Source organism: Panthera uncia (genome assembly GCF_023721935.1).
Source record: "Panthera uncia isolate 11264 chromosome A1 unlocalized genomic scaffold, Puncia_PCG_1.0 HiC_scaffold_17, whole genome shotgun sequence".
In the NCBI taxonomy this organism is placed as follows: Eukaryota; Metazoa; Chordata; class Mammalia; order Carnivora; family Felidae; genus Panthera; species Panthera uncia.
The window spans coordinates 111,264,697-111,281,069 of NW_026057577.1; the positions used below are offsets into that span (position 1 = coordinate 111,264,697).

Consider the following 16,373-nt stretch of genomic DNA (forward strand, 5'->3'; position numbering starts at 1 on the left):
TGAGCTTGGCCAGGATCAAATGGCACAGCTACCCATTTTGTGTGATCGGTATCAGTACATCCTGGCATCAGCGTGGGGAGTTGAGAGTTAACAGGATGTGTTTCAGGACCCGCTCTCCTCAGGAATGGCAACTCAAGCATCTTCCAAATTTAGTCTCACAAAGAAGAGTAGATTACTATAGTGAGTAATAATGAGTCACTGGGAGCACAGTTTTCATGCCCTTGCCGATGAACAACGCAGAGGAAGAGAAGAGGGGCTGAGAAAGGGAACGGACCTACAAACGGCAGAAACTCCAAAACACAAAATTCTTTCAAATAAAAATGGCTAACACAAATATCCCCAAATGTGATGTATAACAGCACATTTCCAGGAATTAATGGTGCGTGTGATTAAAAAAGAAAATGTAAAATGTAATTTGATTATCAAAATATCGACAGGTCAGACCAACTGACCCAAACAATATAACCCGTGTACAAGGAGGAACCCAGGAGAAATTCAGACATTTCATCTTTTCAAGTTCTGCTGCTGGTATGGTTTCAAGGAGTATCAGGGAACATCACTGATTTGAATTTCCTCCCTGTCAGGACATACCTCTAACATTTAAATATGACACTGCAGAATGTTCATTGCAGACAAATGAGTTAAAGCCTCAGGCATTATTTCAAAGCAACTCTGAGAGGAAGGGGAGGGGCTAGTGGAAACAGTATTTTAAGAAGACAGGAAGCAAGCTTTGCTTGATTTTCACTGGTGAATCTCATTCCTTGCCAAGAATAAGACTATGTTGAAGAGTCAAATCATTTCATGATTTCCTTCTATGAGAATCTAAGCAAGGATTTTTTCAGACGAGAAAAAGAAAAACTGCCAGAGGTCATTTCACTGAGGCCCCACCCCCACTTCTAGGAAGAGCCATACCTAAACCCAAGATTCAATTATTGCCTTTCTTAAAATACTTTAAAAAGAAGATATTTCCCAGTCCGTGATTTGGGAGTCTCCTCTAATTTCCAACTACTGTATATATTGATTGCTGTGTTTCACTGTTAAAGAGTCTGCTTTTCCTGACAAGTGTTAAGGGGCACGGGTAAGGACCTTCCCGTGAGAATTTGATCTATTATCTGAATTTTAAGAAGCTGTAAAAGAGAAACAGCATGTTTATTTCCTTTTTCTACTTCAAAATATAGAAGGCATTTTCGGTATATAGCACAATGCTTAAAGCTAGAAAAAACCTTAGAATCTGACTTCTCTTTTAAAAGATTACAACCTTGAAGCCTAAAAAATATTTAAGGTAGAGTTACAACAAAAATTCAGATTTTAATGACTACTGAGGTCCGGATACATTTCCCCGCATCATTTAACCTAGTCCTCAAATACCCAAGTAAAAGGGCACTTTGTTTCTCCTCTCCCATCCCAAGGTTTTTGACAACATATTTTGTTTGTTATCTATTTCTTAAAATTCTTTAAAACTTTTTTTTTTTTTTTATTTAGAGAGAAAGAGAGAGAGCGAGCAAGCCAGCAATTGTGAATGGGGGAAAGGGAGGGACAGGATCTCTGTGCTGAGCTCAGAGCCTGACGAGGGGCTCAATCCCATGACACGGGTATCACGGCCTGAAGGGAAATCCGGAGTGGGATGCTCAACCAACTGAGCCACCCAGGAGCCTCAACTACTTCTTAAGAATAAAATTAATTTCCATTACTCTATTATTGTTTCCATGGGTTTTTGCTTAAAGTTAGGAAAACTTCCAGGTCCTTGGCTACTCTAAATGTAGGTGGCAACAATTTACCCACATAGGTGAAAAAGGACATGTTCTCATTTAACAAAATACCCTGAGATGCCTAATTCAAGCATTCAAAAATGTCTGTAGTAAACTCTGGGTCAATCTAAGTTTTAGAACACTGGTAAGTCGAATTCTCCCCCATCCCTAAGACTCTGCACACTTAGTTTTGTGGGAAAACTTGAGCTCGTGCAAAATATGAGAGATTTGAACACATATGAGATTATCCTGTTTTTCCTCTTTCGTTTACTGCAGGCAGTCTTGGTTTTGAGAGGCCTTTGACCTCATTCTTTCTTACCAGAAATTAATTGTCCCCTCCTCTCCTTCAACTAAATCTAAATATCTGTAGAATGCAATTGCTTCACTAATGGCCAACAGAAGTGTCTTGCTAGCTGCGTCCATAATAGGGTCATTTTCAATTGCATGAGTACATCCTTGTAAACCACAGACTTGCAACATTCTTGAGATTTTGAAAGGGGTGGGGAAGCGAATGGGACAGCTGCAAAGAAATCTTCTAATTAAGTTTATTAGGCTTTACAACAACAGGTCATCAGGAAAAATAAAACCCTAACAAACTTTCTTAAGGTAGACAGAAAAAAATTAAGATTTAATTGTAGATAAATTTAAGAAATGTGAGGATAGCCCGTGAATATGGGTTTAATCATCACAGACTGTACTAAAACAATTAGAAGTGGTTATTCATGACACAGTTTTTTTTAAAGTTTATTTATTTATTTTGAGAGAGAGAGAGAGAGCAGGAGACGGGCAGAGAGAGAGGGAGAGAGACAAAGAATTCCCAAGCAGGCTCCACCCTAACAGCACAAGGCCCGACACAGGACTTGATCCCACGAATCACGAGATCATGACCTGAGCTGAAATCAAGAGTCAGACACTCAACCGACTGAGCCACCCAGGTGCCCTCATTCAAGAGGTTTTAAAACTCGTAGCATTTCTGGAAATATACCCTAACCAATTAATTTTGGATGTGAGCAAAGATATAGCTGTACAAATGCTCATTAAAACATTGTTTATACTAGCAAAAATTTGGAAATAACCAAAATACTCAGTTGGGTCTGGTCAAGTGCTGTTCCATCAACACAACACATACTTATAGGTAGACAATAAAAATGATTCTTTGGGGGCACCTGGGTGGCTCAGTTGGTTAAGCGTCCAACTTCAGCTCGGGTCATGATCTTGCGGTCTATGAGTTCGAGCCCCACGCCGGGCTCTGTGCTGACGGCTCAGAGCCTGGAGCCTGCTTCCAATTCTGTGTCTCCCTCTCTCTCTGTCCCTCCCCTGCTCATGCTCTGTCTCTCTGTGTCTCAAAAATAAATAAAAACATTTAAAAAAAAGTTTTTAATGATTCTTTGGAAGATTACTTAGTTATGTGTTAAAAAAAAAAATTCCACCCAGTAAATTTGAAGATCTAATTGGCTTTATTAAATGATTCATAAATTGGGCAGCATCTCATGTAGCAAGTAGAGGGCAGCTCTGAGGAGTTGTACAAAACGGAAGTTTTTTATAGGAAGGAAGGTGGGGCAAGAAAATTACAAGCAAAAGCAAAGAAAGGACTGTCTCCGCGAACATCACCTTCCCCGAGGGAGAAGGGCAAGGGGTCTTATTATACAGATTACCTCATCTTCCTTTGGGAGGTAGAGGAGGTCCAAGAGACAGATGATCTCATTGGTGCTTATCAGAAAATTCCTGACTGACGGGTTAAGACTTACCTTTCTGAGGGAGGTTGAAACTACAGTTAGATTAGGTATTAAGCCCTGGTCTACTGACTTGGGGCCTTAACTCAAGTGAGGCTACTTTGGGCCTGTGGTTTTCTTTTTAACCTAAGGACACATGTCTCCAATAAATTATGAAGTGAAAAAAAATAGGTGTCAAAACTGAATGTGCCCTATGGTTACTTGTTGTAAATATTAAGAGATAAAATTTACAAAAAAATAAAATTAAATATACGTATACATGCACATATTTGATAGCTATACATACACCTAAAACACACACACACGCAAACACACAATATGCATAGAAAAAGACTGGACATTTATATACAGCAACATGTTAACATTTGGTGATTGTCTCTTAAGAGATTTTTGTTTTCTTTTTTTTGTGATTTATCTAAATTTTCTAAAATTTTCAAATAAATATTGACATAAGAAAAAGAACAGTGAACATTTATAGGTGTATATGATTGGGGCGCCTGGGTGACTCAGTTGGCTGAGTGTCCGACTTCGGCTCAGGGCATGATCTCTAAGTTCGTGAGTTCAAGTCCCGCGTCAGGCTCTGTGCTGACAGCTCAGAGCCTGGAACCTGCTTCGAATTCCGTGTCTCCCCCTCTCTCTGCCCCTCCCCTGCTCATGCTCTGTCTCTCCCTCTCTCTCAAAAATAAACAAACAAAAATACTTATATAGGTGTATATGATTATTAAAAAGTCATTGGGTTGCGTACATAGGAACTTATCAATCTTCAGAATCTTGAAGCCATATGGGTCAAAAGCATAAATGAACTCAAAGAATGAAATTAATTGAAATTATGGCTAATGACTCCATAGAAAGTAAGAAATGTTCACGATAAGAATGTGTCAAATGTGTTTGAAGTAGCTACCATAGAAGCAGCAATCCATTTTTACAAAGCCTCCTGAACAATGCAGAGGGGGGAAACGGGACCTGAGATACGAAAGGGACACAGAAATTGCTGTCACTGTCAAAGAGTGGAAAAGAGACTAAATGGATTATCACTCTGACCCAACAGGACGTTTCTGATGGTCTCTTTTTCAATCACTCCACTAACTCATCTGATACTGATTGTGCACAAGGCAGTTTAACAGTTAAACAACACCTGAGACAGTGTTTGACGTCTTCTAAGACATTTCATTTTTTTTTTTTTTCTGTGTATTTGTACCAAACACCCCGGAGATAGGCAGACCACTCTTGTTTTTAATTTCCTCCCTACGGCATCCATCTATAATTGTTGTGCTTGTCTTTAACATTTTACTCAAAATGCACTCTGGTTTCCAGTGCCCTTTCCTTGGGTAAACACTGGGGCTTTACAAAAAAAGGTTTTCAATTCATCTTGACCCATGAACATAAAAGTAATCACTGGGGCACAACTGTTCCAATTTTCGTTCTACCCCTCCTTTTTCTCTTTCCTTTGGTTAGACGTTCGGGTTCTAGTGCTTTCTTTGCCATTGAGAGCTGTGTGATCTTGGACAAGCCACTTTTGTCCTAGTGCGACACAAGTGATACGTGTGAAGCTACAGTCCATGGCAAAGCATTTAACAATATGATTACTGAACTAGATGATCTCTAAATTTCTCTGAAGCTCTCACATTTTTTGTTAGTCTATATTTTTCGTTATATTTTTAGTGAATTCATGTGATCCAGGAATTGCATTTTGGCACATTTTGGAAGTCTCCCTCCATTATACCAAAGCTGCTGCTGATTCAGTAAGTACAGAATGATTTGTAACTCTAATAGTAGCACTAAAAACAGGTAATTCTTCAATTGCTGAGGTTGAAAATTACCACAAATGATGCATGATTTTAAGGAAAAGGCTGAGTCATAGCCAACACCTAAAAGCTTTTATTTTCTACATTAAACTCCCCCCCCCCAGCTTTTGCCTTCTTAAATCTGACACATTTAAATCTTTAGATGGAATCAACTGAAATCACATTTGAAGAGGCTACAGCTACGCATACGGCATTTTAGAGCATTTTGCTGGAAATTGTCAGTGCTGGAATAGTGACTATGACAGGCAGGAGACAAATCAGGAGGCTCACCAAATATATACATAAAATCATCATCACATCTCAGAGTTGGAAGGTCGTCTAAAAGTCATTTAGACTAGTGAGTACTAGAGTGTTTGATTTTGAAAGCCTATAAAAATTCAAAATAAATAGCAACAACAGAAAAGGAGGGCAAGCATAAACAGGTTGACTTTTAACTTTGATAAGGGTATGAACAAAAGAACAAAACAACCATCCCCTATTAGGGCCATTTTATAAAAGGTCACTTTATTTTTTAAAAACTGTTAGCTTTTTTTTTCTTAATGTTTTATTCATTTTATCTATTTATCTATTTTATTTATTGAGCCCCACCCCATGTGGGGCTCAAACTCACCAGCTCAAGATCAAGAGTTGCATGCTCTTATGACTGAGCCAGCCACGTGCTCCTATAAAAGGGCACTTCACTTTTTTAAAATTTATTTTTAATGTTTATTTGTCTTTGAGAAAGAGAGAGACAGAGTGCAAGCTGAGGAGGGGCAGAGAGGGAGACATAGAATCTGAAGCAGGCTCCAGGCTCTGAGCTGTCAGCACAGAGCCTGATGTGGGGCTCAAACCCATGAATGGTGAGATCACGTGAGCCGAAGCCGGATGCTTAACCAACTGAGCCATCCAGGCACCTAACAGGGCACTTTAATGACATGTGTAGGAAGACAAATATCTAAGAATAAAGTACAACTTGAAATTAAATAAAATCCAAGAAAAATGCATTATACTGCTCTTATTTTCCTAATACCTTTATGGAAAACTGTCAGACTTGCCCTTGTCCCTACACCGACCTTTGGAAATCCCTAATCTAGTCCATTCCATGCACACCTCTGCCTCCATCCCATCCCATCTCCCATTCCACAATGGAGTTGTATCCTCACCAGACCCCTTCCCCCCTCCAAAAAAAAAAAAAAAAATCCCTCTAAATGTATGCCCCATCTGCCCTGTGGGGATCTCCTCAAGGTGTGGAATCCATTAAATTTTGGATGTCTGTGGTAGAAAATCAGCAGAATAGTAGCTATCTCTGGAAATTTCAAGATGCTTACACCTGGCTTTTCTTTTTTTTTAAAGACCAGAATCTAATAGCAAGGAATTTTAAGTAGGCCAACCGCGCTTTAGAGTCACTAAAGGAAAATGTCTAATAGTGCTGATTTGGGAGACAGGCAGCGTGAGTTTAGGTAGTGCATCAAAACTTCATTCTAAACCTTAGGGGATCTGTTTCCACACTTAACATATTTGGACTAGAGCTTTATGAATACAAGTATTTAAGTAGGAATCAGAATCACATGGAGAAATTTTAGTTACCTTTCAGGATGAACCCCATTACTAATTACTTAATCAGCTTTCAAGGTTGCAGTCGGGTCTACATTTTTTTTCCATTTCCATTTTAATGAAACTATTTTGAGAGATTTCGCTTAAACTTTTACAAGTGGGGTTGGATTCATTCATCAGGGTTTGATTCATATTACAGTTGATAGCATCAGCTTACGGAGCTTTCTTTTGTGATCATTACAACTAAGCCGTTTTCTCGGGTCAAATTTTATAAACCAAAATGTGGTCAACATTTTTTAAAATCAACTTATAGTAAAAAGTTTTCCTCTATAAACGTTAACAGTAACATTACAGTTTGCTGTTTTACACGTTATCAATTTTATTTTTGTGATAGTTATTTCCACCCTATATTTTTTGGATCAGTACTGCAGTTTTGAATATGACCAGTCACTACGGAGTTGTTTTGGGGGGGGGGGGGGACGGTGGAATAATAACTTCTACATGCAGTTTTCCCACAGTTGTAAATTTTATTCTGTTGACTGATCTGCCACTAAAATTGAGTCGGGTATTGGTTTTTTCCTTGGGAACCAACTGTATCAGTGGAGAAACAACACAAAGACATAGGGCGGCAGGGTAACTCCTGCTTCCTTCTTTTCCCTTCCTGTAATGTGAACTTCTCCAACACTCCATAAAGCGCAGAACTCTAATTCTTAAGACTAAAGAGCTAGACAGACTCAGCCAAAACCGGGAACCCTGAACAAACGCAGCCCAGCTACGTCTGCTTTGCTCTTCTTCTCCACCAGAGGTGACAGCCTCTCGCAAAACAGAACTGGGCTGGAATAAGCCGGTCTCAGGGAGTGGTCGGAGGAAAGATCGAAGGTTAAAAAAGGGCCTCAGATAAGGAGCAAAGGTCAGCACCCAACTCCCAAGAAGGCCAGAAGTTCCCATCTTCCACGAAAAACGAAGGTGACTCCTCCCTAACAAGCTCTCGAGGCCGCGGGCCACAGGACCTTTCAGACACCAGGCGGGTCCGACGTGACTGTTTAACAGGTAGCAAGGTTGGAAGAGCCAACAACCGGAAGTGGAAGTGAGCCCCGGGCGGGGGTGAGGAGAGCCCGTTGCACGCCTGCGCAAGCAGCAGGAGTGCATTACGCATGCGCAGTTGGGCGGTGACGGGGTGACGCTCGAAGCGTGGGCCGCGACTCTCACGGATCCGGTTCCGCCCTCCCTCTGGTTGCCGACCCTCCGGGGCTAGCGCCTGAGATCCCTTTCCCAGAGTGCTCTGCGCTGTGAAGAAGCGGCTCCCCGGGACTGGGGGCATTTTGTGTTGGCTGGAGCCGGAGTAACAAGATGGCGGCGTCGGCGGAGTGACAGGAGTCCCTCCGGGCGGGAGCCGGCGGCAGTGGTGGCAGCGGTATCGCCGCCCTAAACCACCGCGCCCCTTTTCCAGCCCGCGACGTCGCCGTGAAAGCGAGGCAGCGGCGGCCGCCCAGGAACAAGTGGCCCAGCCCGGTAACCGCGAGAACCCCCTCATAAACTGCGGCCTGGCAAAAAGAAGCCGGATTGAGCGGCGGTGATCAGGGTCCCCTTGACCGAGTCTGGGCCCTGTAACGCCTGGAAAGAGCCAGCGCTTGCCGTTTCCTGCCGCCCTCCTCCGCAGCCTGCTCAGTGGACGAGCCCCAGAGGCCTCTGTTCTCCCCTCAGAGGTGTCGGGGCTTGGCCCCAGCCTCCATCTTCGTCTCTCAGGATGGCGAGCAGCAGCGGCTCCAAGGCCGAATTCATTGTCGGAGGGAAATATAAACTGGTACGGAAGATCGGGTCTGGCTCCTTCGGGGACATTTATCTGGCGATCAACATTACCAACGGCGAGGTAATCACCTGGGGTGGGGTTCACGACCACGCTGCGCCAGCCCTCACTCCCCACCCCAACCCCCAAAGTGCTCGGGCCTTTCCCCACCGCACGCACGTACTGGGGAGGGGAGTCCAGAGGGAGCCAGTTTTCCCGGCTTAGGAACCTCCCCCGCTCTCTTTCCCTAAAAGGCAAAGAACCCGATAGAAAGGTTGGGAGAACTATGAAGTTTCCCAGCTTGTTGAAAATGCACCTTAATCGAACTTTTTTAAGCCGTCGTTTAAGGTGAGAACGGCAAAACCGTATTTCTGTGATCCCCGTGTTTTTCTCTCTATATGGATTTATTTTGTTGGGGTTCTTGCTTGCGATCGTCAGTTTCCTTCTAAACCTTTCATTACGTTTTCTGGATGAATCATTTTCCTGCACCTTCGAGGACGTGCCGATTTCGTCACTATCCCCTGAAGAGGCCTTTGAGGCCGGTTGCCTCGTTTTATAATTTGAAAGAGAGCTTTCTCTCTGGGCCCCGTAATTCCCCTTGTAGTCTCGAGTCGGAGCTTTCCCAATGTGTCCCCTCCTTTCCCCAGTGACATTGAATCCTTAGGGATGTTGATGCCATCGTCCCCTCTCTCCCCTGCAGGAAGTGGCAGTGAAGCTAGAATCTCAGAAGGCCAGGCATCCCCAGTTGCTGTACGAGAGCAAACTCTATAAGATCCTTCAAGGTGGGGTGGGCATCCCCCACATACGGTAAGAACCCATAAGCAAACAGGCGGCGCACGGAGGGAAGTACGGAAATGGGGGAAATGGGTAGAGGCAGGTAGGAGCACTGGCTGGATCCGGGCCTTGGTCTTTGAGTTTCCTGGGTTTACTATAGCCGGTGGTTTCCTGTGAACCGTGAGACGCCACAATCACTGAGTAAATTTTTAGTTTGCCAACTTCGCGTAGAATTTCACTTTGTTACACTGTGCTCCATTTAGCTTCCGTCATTCTTCCCGAGGCTTTCATTTGCAGTTAAGTGTGCGGGTCGTCTTTGATCCCTACGCGGAAGGGTTGTCTGCCGCTTTCTTTGCGCCGGCACCTCTGATGTTCTTAGGTTTATCCAGGGAAGTGGATTTGAAGCTGCCAAGTGACCGGGTTCGGCCAGTTCGGGTTGCTATTGGAGCTGGCTTGGGAAATGGCTGCTCTTTTGTTGTGTTTTTGTTCCAACATGTCTTCCTCCTCCGCTTAGAAAATGGCGGAACGACGTGACTCAACCACATATTCCTGCCCTTTTCTATGCTGGGGTTCACAAGTGACCCTTCCTTGATTCCCCCTTTAGCAGCCCTGAGTGGATTAAACCTTTGAAAAGCCAAGAATAAAGCTGCAGGCGGCGGTGGGGTCCAAGGAAGGGGATGGCATAATGACAGTCTGTTTGTGATCTCTGCAGCAGATGCGACGTGAAATTGTTCAATTATACTATGCGGAATCCCTCATAGTCCCTTTAAAAGTGTTAATTATTCTTTCACGAAGGATAATGTTAGCCGCGTTTCAGTTTGTGCACTAGATTTTTATGAGTAATGGCAAAGGCAGTTTGAGCACTACTGTATTGAAATTGACTCAGATCAGTTGTATTAAAAGGAACATTAATCACATAACCACAGTGCGGTAAGTAGCTTTAACCTGTTGAGTTACTTGGTCGGTAACTCCTCACATCGAGGAAATTGTAGTCTTTTGGGGGATAGGATACTGGCGAAGGCAAATAGTAATAGTGATCAGGATACAAGATGACCAGGCATTGGGGTTTTTTAAAATGGTTAAGTTTAAAGGTTGTTAATTTGACTTTGAGATTAAAGAGTATCTACCTAGAACAGAGGCCAGATTGTTTAAAGCCAACCCATTTTTCAGCAATTACTCAAAAATAACATTTGCAAAAAGAACCAGAGAGAGCTAAAAATTGAGTGGAATCAGTCACTGTAACCTCTTTTTCTATTCCAGTTTATATTTCTTACGAATTAAGGACTGGATTGCATACATTAATTCAGATGTGGAAACAATCAGAGTAATACTATCCTTAAAAATCTCCAATGCTGGTAGATATTTTTGGTTGTAAGTGATAAATCATTTATTTTATAAGGTAGATAATGTAAAATCCAACATGATGGAAGATTTTAAGTGATTCCTATTCCCCACCCTCCCTCCCTTTTTTTAAAGAATTTTATTACATTGTCTAGTTTTTTTCTCCCTCAAAATAAAAAGTCAATTGCATTAGCCCCAAAGTTTTTTTTTTTTTTTTTTTTTTTTTTCCCCCAAATTTTTAAACTCCTTTCCTTTTGCCTTTAAACACACCTCTCCACTCCTGGCCCCCACTGATTTGCTTTCCATCCCTGTAGTTTAACCTAGAATTTCACATACACGTAGTCATACAGTAGTATGAGGTCATTTGTGTCTGACATCTCTCATTTAGCATAATGCTCTTCAGATTCATCCATGCTGGGAGGTTTTATAAAATTCACAAATCAGGTTGGATTTAACATATTCAAAATAATTTTCAAAAAGCATTAAGCATCTGGCATTTTCAGTGCTAAACCCTTTTATCTGGTAGCCTTTATTTAAGAACAGTGCTGGGGCACCTGGGTGGCTCAGTCGGCTGAGCGTCCGACTTCGGCTCAGGTCATGATCTCAGGGTTCATGGGTTAGAGCCCTGCTTTGGGCTCTGTGCTGACAGGTGAGCCTGGAGCCTGCTTTGGATTCTGTGTCTCCCTCTCTCTGCCCCTCCCCCACGTGTGGTCTGTCTCTCTTTCTCTCTCAAAAATAAATAAAATGTAAAAAAAATTTTTTTAAGAACAGTACTGATATAGACCAACAAGAGCAATGCTTAATATACTGAATAAGCACATGAATAAATGAAATTGTGAGCAAAATAATAGGCATCTATTATAAGATGTTGAGTGCAGAGAGAGTTGTAGTTATAAACTGGGTGGAGCTAAAGAGAGATTAACCTGGCTTTCAAATTAACGCTTCCTGGGAGAGGTGATGGTATTTCAGGATCTGGCTTTAAGGAAGAAAGCTTGGTTGAACTGGTTGGGGAGGGCATCCAAGAATACTTGGTTGAACTGGTTGGGGAGGGCATCCAAGAATACCGGGTGGCTTCTGGGAGTAGTCTCTAATGCAGAAAGTAGTAATTGGATGAGGGTGGGGAAAGAGTAAATTTGTTTTAGGAGTGGTAGATTCTGGTACATAGGAACAGTAGTGGTTCATTAGCTATAAAGTGTGAGAGAATTTTTTTCTGCTGAAGTGAAAAGGGTAAGAAAGACTTACATAAATTCTTTTTTTGGGTGGTTATAACTTCCCACCCCTTCATTTTGTTCCCCACTGTTTCCATGTTACCTATATATAGCATATATACAGTAAATATTTACTTGGTAAATATTAAAGTAAATTGGCATGAGTTTATTGAGATGAAATAAAGTAGTCTGTGTGTTATCCTATGTTTTAGATGGATATAAATATAAAACATTTAGATTTTGGGTGCCTGGCTGGCTCAGTCAGTAGAGAGCATGTGACTCTTGATCTCGAGGTCATGAGTTCAAGTCCCATGTTGCACATAGAGCTTACTTTTAAAAAATTTGGAATTTGCTGCAATTACATTTAACTCATTTTCTTCCCAGCCTCCCCACCAATTTATTTTAAGATACTTTGGGATATCCTAAAACAAGGGCTCAAAATTACCTGGCCCACATAGCAGACCTAATTAAAAAATAGTAAGGGAACTGTTGTTCTACCGAAGCATAGCATCCAGTGCTGGTGTAAAGACCAGGAATGAGGGTGGTGTTCACTCTCCATATTTTTAAGAAACTAGGGTCATTCTTTAGTTGAGAAACTAAAATCGTTAATTGACTTCTGGAAGCTCGTTAAAAATTACTGTATTTTTCTCTCCCTCCGTCTCTGCCCCTCCCTCTCTCAAAATAAACATCTAAAACATTATTTAACAATTACTGCATTTCTTTTACAACCTTCTGTTTGTGCCCCTCAATTTGAATTGAATTAACATGATCTTTAAAGAAGGATTTATGCTATCAAGCTCTAGATTTGTCATGGGATATTGACAGAGTGGTCTGGGGTCAGTCAATCCTTTAACCTCTTTGGGCCTACCAGTTAGTTTCCTCATCTAGGACATGCAAAGAGGATTTTACCAAGTTAGTAATTTTCTAATTCTGTTGGAATAGGAAAGGAAAATAGTGGACAGAAAGGTTTAGGGTTTCCTACTCTTCTAGAAAAACAATTTTGCAAATTGAGCTTTTGGGTAGGATTTTATTTGAACAAGGTACCCAACCTAAATAGAAGTTGTTGACCTAGTTGATCTCAGAACTTCCAGCTCTGAAATTTTACGATGACTTTTCAGTCATGTAGGTTTTACCTTTGAATCTTAATTTAGTATAGAAACCCCACTCAAGACTATTAAAAATGCCATCTGCATCAGATAAACTATCAGCACCATTTAGAAGGAAGTAAATTAATGGAAATATATATATATTTTTTTTATTGGAAAATAAAGAAGATGGGAAGGGGCATGGGAGAATTGTTGCCTTATTTTTTTAACCATTTTGTTTTTTTGCTCTCTCTGAATCTTAAGAATTATAGAAGATATTTATAAAGTACTAGTTAATCCTTACTCTTCAGTGTTAAAAGCAGCTTAAATTTTAATCTTAGCTTTTTTGGCACTGAGCATATATCTTGCAAATAAGTTCTAATGCTGTTGTCCGAGAACAAAGATGCCAATTGTACTGGATAGGTCTTTATTTGTTACAGATCACTGGATGCATGAAAAATGTGATTTTTAACTCAAGGTAACTGAATCCACAATATATTAAACATGCTTTATGGTGGCTTATAATGGGTTTCTAGTTATGGAATAATGTAATGATGCTTAAGTAGCATTAAGTAGCAGCATTTGTGAGCTGCATGAAACCTGAGAGATATAGCCTGATATCTCAATGCAAATTAGACTACTGATTCTCAGAAAGGTTACTAGAGTCTCCTAACTCCTAATTTTTCTGAGCCATTTTTACCTTTATGTCAAGGTCAAATCATGCCTGTTCACATACTTCATTCACACCTTTTCATGTGATGCTACAGAGCCATACTCTGCCTCCTTCAGTTTATGGCATTTGGTCTCAGAGAAACTGAAAATCCTTTCTGTAAATACAGGTTACTTATTGTTTGTATTATTTAACTAGATGCTAATAATTTTTATTGCCCTCTTTGGCTTCATGGATTGCAGGATGAGAACTTTTGTTGGACAGTATTGATTGGTAGCTTAAATAGAAGTAAATACTTGTGAGCCCATGTATAGAATATGTACTTTACCTTGGCTTTAATCATTTTTAGAGCTAGATCATTTTGTTTCAGAGTACCTAAAATATCAGTTAATGAGGTTTTTCTCCTGATTTGTCAGTGTATAGTAAGGAACTTTACTTTTTTTTTTTTTTGTTTATTCATTTTTTGAGAGAGAGAGAGAGCGAGCAAGCAGGGGAGGGGCAGAGAGAGAGGGAGTCACAGAATCGGAAGCAGGCTCCAGGCTCTGAGTTGTCAGCACAGAGCCCAATGCAGGGCTTGAACTCATGAACCTCAAGATCATGACCTGAGCTGAAGTTGGACGCATAGCCGACTGAGCCACTCAGGTGCCCCGCCCCATAAGAAGATTTAATGTCCAGAAGTCTATAAATGTTATAAATTGAATTTGAAACAAATGTTACTAATGGAATCATTTAAGCTTATTTTGGTATGTTATTATCCATCCTTAACTTTAACAGTTTTTCTGAGGTTAGGTGAGTAGCTTTCAAACTAAAAATGACTACTTAGTTAAAATGATGGGTTTTGTCGCTGTTTTTGTTTCCAAAACAATGTCAGGTGGCTTGAAATTTAAATGATCAGTAATCACATAACATGGACTAATGCATGTTTTAATGATTTTTTTAAAAACTGAGATGTAACTTAAGAAAATGAAATGTAATTTATATACAGTAAAATGCGTAGCTTTTAATGTGCCATCAAATGAGTTTTGACAAATGTATACGCTGGTATAACCCACACTCCCTATTGAGATAAAACATATTTGAATTTTTTAAAACATTTGTTTAATGTTTATTTATTTTGAGAGAGGGAGAGTGGGGGGAAGGGCAGAGAGAGGAGAGAGAGAGAATCCCAAGCAGGCTCCGTGCGGTCAGCATGGAGCCTGAGCCGGGGCTTGATCCCACAAACCATGAGATCATGACTTGAGCCAACAAAACCAAGAGTTGGACACGTAACCCACTGAGTCACCCAGACACCCCTGATTTTTTTTTTTTAATACTGCTAATCCTTGGTAAGAAACTTTTTTTGTGAGGGGGGGGGGGTTTTTTTTTTTTTTTTTTTTTTTTTTAAGTTGGTCTTTTGGATTATTTTTACATAGTTTTTTTCTGAATATGATGTTGATTTGTCCACATGCAAGACTACAGGTTAGTAATCTTTTTAGCACCACGAAGTGTGCTGTACAACTTGTCTAATGAAATAATCAGGTGGGAGTGATGAACACTGAGTGGCAATTGAGATCTTAGCCTCATTCTCCTTAGAGGAACCAGAATACTGCCTTTTCCTTTTCTGAAAGTCCTCGGTGGGATATGTTTTAATGGGGACCTTGGAAGTATTGCACAAAAAGATTTAGCTGTAGAGTACATTCTGATCCTCAAGGTAAAGGGAAATGGAAAGAGCACTATATGAGAGTCAAGAGTTAGAGATCTGTCTGTGATGTCATCTAGGTTTAAACCTAGAATGAATTCTAAAATTTGTAATGTCAGCTTTCATTTATAAAAGGGATTTTGTAGGATTAACTAGGTCTTAAGAAGTTTTCTAATGCATTGTATAAATTGATTGGATCAGTAGGCTAAAATACGGCTCTTCTATTCTCTGATGCAATAATTTTCTCTAACTTTAATATGTAGTTGTCTTAATTTATGATGTTGATACATACTACTGAAACAACTGGGTAGTTGAATTCAGTTTGGCTAAACATTCCTTTTCCATCTGTGTGCAAGAAAGAAAAGTAGAATCAACTGTTTGGACGTTGTACATGGTCTGTGTCATTACAACAGTCCTGTAATGGGGGTTTCGTACAAAGTGTGAGAGTGAGGGGTTAATTTGCCTAAAGTCACACAGCTAATGTGTTGTTTAAATAGATCTTACTGCCTCTTCAGACTGTGCCATTGGTTCCCAAACTTTGCTGCACATTGGAGTTACATGGAGAGCTTTAAAAAAAAAAAATTGACATTTGGCTCCTAACCTTACATATTTTGTTTTATTTCTTTATTTTTAAATTTTTTTTAAGTTTATTTATTTTGAGAGAGAGAGAATCCCAAGCGGGCTCTATACTACCAGTGCAGAGCCTAATGTGGGGCTCACACTCTTGAACTGTGAAATCATGACCTGAGCTGAAAACTTAAAAGTCCGATGCTTAGTGGACTGAGCCACCCAGGCACCACTTACATGTTTTGATTTATTGGGTTTGGGGGTATGCCTTAAGCATCAAGAGTTATAAAAGCTCCCCAGGTAATTCTGATGTGCAACAGAGTTTTTGGAACCATTTTACTGCACCATATTTCAAGGTTATAGTGCTTCCCTGCTCACAACCCGCCAAGTCCCATCTTTCTAGAACTACAATTTGATAAGACTTATTTACCTCCTCCTGTGAATT

General features: G+C 40.7%; 1 protein-coding gene across 4 annotated transcripts in view; it reads left to right on the top strand.

Moving 5' to 3' along the window:
* The first annotated feature begins 8,034 nt into the window (after positions 1-8,034).
* CSNK1A1 (casein kinase 1 alpha 1) overlaps positions 8,035-16,373 on the top strand; it is a 46,019-nt gene continuing 37,680 nt past the window's right edge. For 3 of the 4 annotated variants that reach the window (XM_049648048.1, XM_049648050.1, XM_049648049.1), the window contains exons 1-2: positions 8,035-8,689; positions 9,306-9,412. In XM_049648048.1, coding sequence (XP_049504005.1) covers positions 8,567-8,689; positions 9,306-9,412 — 230 coding nt within the window. In that variant the 5' untranslated portion in view covers positions 8,035-8,566. The remainder of the gene's footprint in view (positions 8,690-9,305; positions 9,413-16,373) is intronic. The other variant, XM_049648051.1, reaches the window with a different exon arrangement.